Genomic DNA, 10,221 nt, shown 5'->3' on the forward strand with positions numbered 1-10,221 from the left:
TAACGAGACTTTATATTTACGAAAAGTATTTACAAAGATGTATTGATCATACTATGATCTACCAATACATCATCTCATGGATCCTTTCCTCATGAAAAGTATCAGGATCTATATTCTCATATCTTGGGGGATTCTCAAGTACATGGCAAACAATATGATATGGTGGCTCTTGGGGATAACCAAAACATCCCATACCAAAATAAGGCATTCTTGGTACTACAACAACTCTCTCGGGTGGTACTATTTGTAGCACTTTCTGATATACCCACAAGGTTTCAGGGCTCATCCCCAATATTTAGTAACCGTTTGGCAAAGGCATTGAACAAAAGATATATCTTAACTATCCTTAGTTGTTTATCCCATCAAACCCTCCATAGTTTGTAAGGAAAAATGATGTTACGTCCATAATATATCCCCATATGTGACCTATTCCTTGGCCATAAATCTCTCATGTACCATGAGTTAGGATGAGGTTGCAAAACAATTGAAGGAATAAAGATCATTTCCATTATCTCAAATATAGCCTCGCGATATGAGAAATTATTCGACCCTAAGGCTACTTGATACATGATGGGAAAAATATCTCGCAAATGTGTACCTTCCTTATTGCTAAGATCCTGATGAGCACAATGTAAATGCTAGTGTTAGTCCAAGATATTCAACAACAGTTTTCTTCAAAAAACTGTGTTTATTTTAATAATTCCTTTTATACATTGACAACTTAACCCTACACTTAGAGTTCTTTTGAAACCTAGGCTTTGATACCATGTATGAGATGGCTCCTCCAATAGACCCGGAGAAGTCCTCTTAGGAGTCGATTGAAATTCATATCCATGCACATACCATCCTGTCTTCCCATGGAAAACCTTGAACATGGGACAACGAAGCCTAGAAAAGTCACCCCTAAGAGCAATCTAACTCCCACATAAGAAAGACCACTTTGTAATCAATCAAAGGTAGGAGTGAGGTTAACATCGCACTTGGTTCAAAGAGAGAGAGATGGGGGAGAGTGTAACTCGATCTCCCTACCCATAAGGTAAAATCTTAGATGTGGCCCCCTAAAATAGTATTAAACCTCGTAACTAATCCTACTGATATTGGGAGGGTCACAATTTAATCACCTCTATTTAATGTTGGAAAGTTACCCAGCTTATCGAGTCCACCTAGCCATAGGCATCCAATCGTCAAGATCGAAGCCTCCCACTTTCCTTGATGAAGCAACATGTTTGACTGGCAAGTAGTGGAGTACATGATCTCAAAAATCACTCCTATAAAGCGTACTTCATCATTAACTTGTCAAAGTAGCTCAATTATCATCATAAGCTCATAACTCACACTCTTCAAAAATAATAACGAGACTTTATATTTACGAAAAGTATTTACAAAGATGTATTGACCATACTATGATCTACCAAAACATCATCTCATGGATTCTTTGCTCATGAAAAATCTCAAGATCTATATTCTCATATCTTGGGGGATTCTCATGTACATGGGAAACAACATAATATGGTGGCTCTCGAGGATAACCAAAACATCTTGTATCAAAATAAGGCATTCTTGGTACTACAAAAACTTTCTCAGGTGGTGCTATTTGTAGCACTTTCTGATATACCCACAAGGTTTCAGGTATAGGCTCATCCCCAATATTTAGTAACCATTTGGCAAAGGCACTGAACAAAAGATATATCTTAACTATCCTTAGTTGTTCAGCCCATCAAACCCTCCATAGTTTGTAATGAAAAAGGATGTGACGCCCATAATATATCCCCATATGTGACCTATTCCTTGGCCATAGATCTCTCATGTACCATGAGTTAGGATGAGGTTGCAAAATAATTGAAGAATAAAGATCATTTCCATTATCTCAAATATAGCCTCTTGATATGAGAAATTATTCGACCCTAAGGCTACTTGATACATGATGGAAAAAATATCCCGCAAATGTGTAGCTTCCTCATCGCTAAGTTCCTAATGAACACAATGTGTATGCCAACAATTTTCTTCAAACAACTGTGTTTATTTTATTAATTCCTTTTATACATTGACAACTTAACTCTACACTTAGAGCTCTTTTGAAACCTAGGCTCTGATACCACGTGTGAGGTGCCTCCTCCAATGGACCTAGAGAAGTCCTCTTAGTAGTTGACTGAAATTCATATCCATGCACATACCATCCCATCTTCGCATGGGAAACCTTGGACTTAGTTAAACATGGGAATCTCAATTCTACTTCATAGCGAAGTGTGGACAAGTCACCCCTAACAGCAATTTAATGCCCACCTAAGTAAGACCACTTTGTAATCAATCAAAGGTAGGAGTGAGATTAACAACGCACTTGGTTCAAAGAGGGTGAGAGATGGGGAAGAGTGTAACTCGATCCCCCTACCCATAAGGTAAAATCTCAGCTTTGACCCCCTAAAATGGTGTTAAACTTGGTAAAACTGATCCTACCGATATTGGGAGGGCCACGATTTAATCACCTCTATATAATGTTTGTTACTCGACTTATCGGGTCCACTTAGCCATAGGTGTCCAATCATCAAGATCGAAGCCTCCACTTTCCTCGATGGGGTTTGCTTAATTTTCTAATTAGCAAAGTATACTACCACAGTGTTTGGACATATAAAATTAGCTTCCTTTTATTACTCCATTAAACTAGGTTCGTTAAACTCAATCTTTTAGCACATAACAAACAATTCAGAAATCTAATACTTTATTTCACTATCACGCCGCTGATACAAAACCGTCTTTCCCCAGAAAGACACCGTCCTGCCTAGGATAGGACCTTCCAATCCCTCATGATTAGGTTGTATGTGATCGCACTCCATCCGCGGTCAACATGGAATTTACTTGCTCAATGCCCCTCTAAGCTTCCATGAGCCTCTCGAGCCGTCCTACATAATAGGAACACTTATCACTCGGCCCTTTGCTCTCTCAGGTGCTCGAGTGATCAAAAACCAAAAACACCTACCTCCCTCGGGAGCGTCGGACCCCCGCCCACATGTGAGTTTTTCCACACTCCATAGAGTGATAGGGAGCATTGGGTTGGGGATCCCAATGTCCCAAGCCACCACAATCCATAACTTGTCTGGTTGTGCAAGCCTGGAATCATAAGAGCCATAACTCATCATTCACAAACCCAAAAGCAGTCATAACCATGAAAGGTTTTTAACACAACTGTCAATGTATGCAATGCATAGAATCCGTCCCCTTTATCAATTCTCGTGTTTTTTTCTAAAAAGCATTTGATAATATTAACATGATTTTACAAGTTTAAGTAAGTTCTAACTAATCGTGATTCTTTTCTTATGTACTAGCATGAGTATCTTTGTTTAGCCATCCATCTCATTATGATTTATGGCCGCAACCTCAATTTGTTGGGGAGTAACCCATCCTTCAGGTTGAATGCATTCGAGGTTAACTTTCGCTTGCATTTAAGCAGTGACTACTTCTTCACGTTGGGGAGTTCTCTGAGCATGACCTTGCTCAGTATCTCGATGTCTCTTGGGAGCCATGGAAGAAACTGATGGATTTGAGCAGTGCTTCCGTGTAGGTGTGGGGAGAGAGAGAGAGAGAGATTCCGCTTATTGCAACAGAGCCTTGTCACATCAATAACAGAGAGACTTTTGCACAGGTCATTGTTTGATAGAGGACACTTGTTTTTTCAATGTTTTTGATGACGTCATCGATGATAAAGAGATAACACTTTCTTTTAGTGTTTTTTTGGCGATGTCATTGGTAACATCAGGGAGGGGGCTTTGTTTTTGTAGTGTGGTGCGCATTGCATTGTCGAGCAAGACCAAGGCAATGACCAAGGCATAGACCTTTGCATCTTGGCCTTGGCATACTTGGCAATGGGCTACGAAGGCTTCATTGGTGCCGTTGGTTGTGTGTGAGAAACTCCCACTAGCTTGTAGGAAAATCTTCTTGGGAGGTTACCCATGCTAGTAGTGTCGTCACCCAAGTGCACTTAACTTCCAAGTGACTATCCACTAGGCTAGTTCTTTTTGTTGTTCTATACTACAAACATAGTTTTAATAAGCTAGTCTTGGGAGGGTTTCCCAAGTCTTTCTTCCATGAACTGGCATATAATACCTCATTAATAATAACAATTATCTTCATAAGTAGAGCCAGTATCAAAATTAGAGCTAGTTTTTGTAAAAATGTGCAACATAAATCAATTTCCTTTAGAATGTATATGCACATTCTTTATTAGAATAAACTAAGTAATGGGGACATTACATTGTTTGCTATTTAGCCCTAGCTAAGGTATTATTGTCTAACTGAGGTTTATCTTCTAGAGATAGCATGAATGTGGATATTCTTTCCCTTTTTTTTACTAAAGATATTGAATGAGGTTAAATACACAAATCTATAGTTGTGACTTAAATAGTAACTATTGCTTTTGACTATGAACTATCTATAGGTTGCTTAAGGCCTAACCAACAACCTATAATGTTGACTACATATGGCATGGTTTCTGAATTCATGACTTGATAACATTTTGTTTGTTTGCTACTCATGATTGAAGGAGAACCTCTCTCAATCATAGTGCAAGATGATCTAGATCAAATGAATAGTGATTGCTTGCATACTATTCAGACAAAGAATGGTTTGTTGGTTGTTTGATGTCTAACCAACAAGCTCAAAAAACTGATGGCATATGGTTTGAAGTCTAAGTCAATGGATAATACTCTATTTGCTACTCAAAATTAAAATGAGAAACTCTCCCAATGATGATGTAAGTTATTCTAAAGTAAATTAACATTGATTTCTTGCATATGATCTTGATTGATTGTTCTTTACACTACATAAGTATGCTTGGAAGGGTAACATAGACTAGAATGATAAGTATTCATGTTTATAGCGCTTAATAAAACATAATAAATGTCTGTTGAATCCTAACCATCAACCAGTAAATCTGATAACATATGGCATGAAGTTTGAACTAATGAGTGTTTTAGTCATGACTAAAGTGACTACCTCTAGTAGGTAATGAGTATGATGCACTTGATTAAGTAAACATTGACTACTTACATAGTACTGGACTACTTGACGTTTGCTATTCAGCCCTAACTAAGGTATTATCATCTTATAGGGACAATATGGAATTGGGTCTCCTTCCCTCTTTTTTTACTCCTAATGTCTAATGAATGAGATTAATACCTAAATGTAAATCTCAATCATTAGTACCACAATTCAACTTGATCACCTTGATTATGATTGTTGGTGTCTAGCTCCACACAATTTGCATGGTCCCATTACCTATCTATCAATGGATGCACTTCATATGGGCTGAAAACTATTGGGAGGTATTGGGCTTTATTGATCAGCCATGGTATAGCATATGTCCCCAAAGATTTGTCTATTACTAGACAAACTAATTATTCTAGTGTAAAGTTGTTTTTGGTTATACCTCCTCAATTGGTGGGTAATTCTAAGTATTTGATAATCAAAAAACTAAATTTACTTGGGTTGCTATTACCAGCAATCATTGTTAATTTTGAAATGTCGTCCATCTAACTAATAATCGAAAAGCTTAGTAAGAGGAGTGCAAATATGAGCTAAGTATCTAAGCTACCTATTGTGCTATTTGATTTGGCCAATAAACCTCATGACTTCTTGCAATGTTGTAGGGATTGTAGCTTTTCAAACCGATTGAAGCTTCCATTTGTCAATAGCCATTCCCTCTTGTGAAATTATATGTCCAAGAAACACTCCCCACTTTAAGAGAAAATACTAATTTGAAGGGATTCAAGAACATCCCAAAATACCTACATATTTCAAAACATAACCTAAGATGTTGCAAATGCTCTACTTTCTTTCCAAAGACAGAAAAATCATCAATAAACACCCTAATAATGTCGTAAGGTATGGATCAAATGTCTTATGAGCTACTCCATGGAATTTAAGTGGATCAAGTTGAGCATTCATTACCCCTATATCCATCAACTACTCGATCTTCTTTTCTAGCCTCTTCTTCAATGTTGCCTTCCCCTCTTTGTCTTTACTTTTTCTCCAATCCCTAGAGAACTCTATGTCCTCTTGGACTTCTTTTATGTCTTATTTGCCTTTGTTTTCCTCTTTCACCATTTGAATCACTGGACTCACTATCAAAGTCCTTATCATAACTACAATGATCTATATTAAAGTTTTCAATTTGAGAGTTTGAAGACTCCCGGTTGACTTTCTTTTTGACATCTTGCCTCGAACTAGGTGCACATGGAAATCCGAATCTTTATTCTTCTTCTTAGGAAACTTTGAAGCCTTGGCCTTAAGGATAATGATTGATTTGGATTCATCATGGGTTACATCCTTGGACTTCTCAAATAAGGTAAGGGATTGAAAGTCAGAGATTTCTTTGATGCCACTACAAAAGTCTACAACAAGATTGTGCTACCTAGTACTAAATGCCACAATCTCTCAACCACTTGATGAGAAGGAATAGTTTGACTTTGGGTAAGGGGAATTGGCTCATCTTATTCCATAGAACTAGGCAAGAGAATGATACACTAAGGGCACTCCTCTAAAGGTATAAACATCTTGGTAGTCCTTTGTACAGGTTGTATAACTTTCCTCATCCAAGGTTGTAGATTCTCCTACTCCTTTGTCGTTCCTTAATGACTCTTGCTATTAATATCTTGCCCATAATTCCTTCAATTCTTTGAACTTTCTTCTTGTCAAAATAGCATTTAACAAGGATAATTCTCTAACATATAAGTAGAAAGACAAGATTAACCCCTTGAACTACACCATCCTATCATTGCTATATGGTTTGCAAAAAGCTCACATTTCTTCCATCAAATAGGGTTGCTTTTGTCTAAATTTTGAAGTAGAGGTACATGCTATCATAGGCAAGATTGCTAAAGTGTTACATCCCTTGGTCTATACAAAATACATAATAGGATTTCATTGTTGCTATAGGTATTGTAGAAAATTGCATTAATGTAAAAAGAATAAGCACAAAAAGCAAGAATAACATAGTAGAACATGAGAAAGAGACTAACCATTCATGACAATATTAGAGAGACAATGCATAGAGAACACCGCAAGAAATAGACATAGAAACAATGTGCAAACTGTAAATTCTTGATTTTCATAATAGAAACCCATCATGTCATACATCATGATCATCAACAACAAAGAGAGCATTGCCCTTTCTAGGCCACATCTGCTATAACCATATCAACTACTAATCATATGACATTTAAAGTTCATTTACACAGCAAGACTAAATGAACCATAGAGGACTAAGGTAGGAGACCAAGGCAAATACATAATGCTAATCTCATAACTAAGTATGTTGTCTAAATCTTAGGCTAACACCTAGTCCTCTACTTTACATTGCTTTGTGCTTGCTTTATTGTTGAGAGGGTTAACAATACCCCCTCCTAGATGTGTGCCAGTCCCATGGCATGCAGTAGTGTAGAATATCTTGTTGAGGGACAGTCGTGTAAGGTGGTTCTTCTAGGAATTGGTAGTTATTGTTGAGGGGTGTTCAGATTGTCATTACATCTTTGGTAATGGTTCTCTAGGATGTAGAAAAAGGTTTATGGATGTAGTGTTGTTGCGCAAGATGATTGGCCATTGATGTTGTTGGGTCTTCAATGAATTATTTAGCAACCATGGATCATCAACATCATGTAATCAACATGCTCTCCCTTAGGTCTATCTACCTTATGGTACAGTGCTTACACGTGTGAATATGTGACTAGGAGATGGGTCGAGTTCCAATCAGGCTTAACACATTGTCCCAGACTTGAGGACCCATATGGTTTTATTGTGCATGAAATATCAAGGTGACAAATCATTAGAGCAAGCTCAAGATGCCCTACCCTTGATGTGCCTCAAGATTGTTTTATGGGGGCGAAGGGATAAGGGATTAGAACTAGAGCTAAGATGATTAAGGTCACTAAACACACCTAACTTTAAGATCCCTAGGTGTAGTGTTCATGCTACGCATCTATCTAAATTGAAGTTTTTCTTTTCTCTCTTTTTTTAAATATAAATAAATCTTCATTGCTTTAGGAGTGGTTATAAGATACCATTGAGACAACATGCAATCCTTTATTACATTTTCTATCTCGATGGAGGATTCGAGGTAGAAGGGGTGAGTACAAACAACAAACAAATAATCCACCGTCTCACAATAGTCTGATGCAGTAGGATGAAAAGAGTGCAACATACTAGTGTAGGTGGATCATGACCACTCTATGTATATCAATGTTGATGTTGTAGAATAGTGGGGGTTGTCTATCTTCCTAAGGGGGCTTGGGGTTTGTTCCACTAGCTTGACTAGGAGGTGAAGGAAATTACAGGTGGTGATGAAGGCAAGGTCAGGGTAGTTAGTGAAGTTGTTGAGAAACCTATAGAATGAGGATTGAAGATCTAAGGGTTCAAACAAGTACAACTTTTCATGCTTAGTGGCATTGGCATTGGTGGGGGTCTTTGGAAAGTTGTACCCATCATGGTGTTGTGAATCATAATCACATTGTGTATGCCACCTAGGGTAGGGGCAATGAAGTTCATTTACTCTTTCATATCTTTTAGCATAGAAAAATGCTAGCCTTGCAATGTCATCAATTTCTAAGATTGCATACTACCATTTTTGGTTAAAACTTCCAAGTTTTTCGTTGTTGGAATTCCAAATGCTCAACTCGGATTTTTCCTTCTTGAAGCTGACAAGCCTTCTAGAGGGTATTCTCATCGTATTGTTCCTTCTATTTCTTGGAAATATTTTTACTTGTTGGTCTATACAAATATTGAGAGTCTTTTGGAGCTTTCCTTCCTTAAAAACCCTGAAGTCAAATACTCCAATTTGATCCCCTTTAGACTCTTGGTACTTCTTGTAAAGAAAGACTAATCTAACAATGGAAATGAACGGGAAATCAAAATATTCCAAGCTACACATAACAATTAATATACCAAATTGAGATACAAGCATGGCCATGCCATGGAACATCTTCTATTACCGTATCACAATGTAGACATGAGCTGCAAACCAAGTACAAGAAGATGAAAGACAAGAAGGGAAAAAATTGTGATAGTGCCAAAGAATGATGCTACATTAGCACTTCTTGCCTTTTATACTAATCCCTAAAGCCCTCTTTTCTCTTGGCTCAAGTATCTACAAGGTTTATACTTGGAGTAGGCTTCAACTCTCATGTTGATAATTTGCTTCATTACAAATCATCCCCTTGTAGAGATGTTTTGACCTCAAAATTGAAGATAATGAGATAATAGGCAAGTTGTTAATGAAGCAAACTATGTCAATGAAGATCCATAAGCATGTGGAGGCACTTTGTGTGAAGAAACATCACAATGAACCTAAAATAGTGAATTGACTGCTTGCTATCCAAATGGGGCTGGATTAGTAGAATTGACTGGAGTGTCCAAATTCAATGTTTGAGGTGTAGAGACAAAATACACAACCTGAGGCATCATGCCATATCATCAAGACCACTTTTTGATGTCATTAAGGCAATTTAATTAATAACAGTATTTTAAAACAACAAGTTGTCCCTGCACAGACTATCATCATTTATCTTGCAAAAGCCATGGAAAAGCATCCAAATAAGAAGAGGGTTGCCAAGTGGACTCTTTCACAGGAAGCCCCTTCCATTTGATAAAAAATTCAGTGAGATTTTGGTTCCTAAGAACCTTTTCACACTTCCCAATAATCTTCTCAAGTTCATAGACAATCAGCCCATCTTCATCAAGTGGTGGAAGCTCTTCAATAACTTGTACATCTTGCCCAATATACTTCTTCAAATGTGATACATGAAAAACAACATGTATGCGAGTAGTTGAAGGCAATTGGAGCTTATATGCAAGCTCTCCAATCTTTTCCAACACCAAATATGGGCCATAAAATTTGTGAGACAACTTGTTATTTCCAACCTTAAGGGATGCATAATGAGTCTTGGGCACCTTCAAGAAGACCCAATCTCCAATATCAAACTCCATGTGTCTCCATCTATCATCAGCATAGGACTTCATGACATCTTGTGTCTTTCGTATGTTTTATTTACATTGCTTCATAAGTATCTCCATTCTTTATAACTCATCCTTTGCTTGTGGATTCACAACTTCATGAAACATGGATGAAGGAATTTGAACCTTGTATCTATAAAGTGCTTCAAAAGGGAGCCATCCCAATGCTCATATGATATGTGTTGTTGTAGCAAAATTCAAAAAGGTGCAGCCAATTATCCCAAG

General features: G+C 37.5%; 1 protein-coding gene across 1 annotated transcript; it reads right to left on the bottom strand.

Moving 5' to 3' along the window:
- Positions 1–9,540: 9,540 nt before the first annotated feature.
- On the bottom strand, positions 9,541–9,969 carry LOC148035272 (uncharacterized). The gene has a single exon (XM_087680795.1). The coding sequence runs from the start codon at positions 9,967–9,969 to the stop codon at positions 9,541–9,543; it is 429 nt and encodes a 142-aa protein (XP_087536921.1).
- Positions 9,970–10,221: the final 252 nt, after the last annotated feature.

Source organism: Lygodium microphyllum, chromosome 6 (assembly GCF_053477565.2).
Source record: "Lygodium microphyllum isolate KBCC chromosome 6, Lygodium_microphyllum_v1.1.10, whole genome shotgun sequence".
Lineage (NCBI taxonomy): Eukaryota > Viridiplantae > Streptophyta > Polypodiopsida > Schizaeales > Lygodiaceae > Lygodium > Lygodium microphyllum.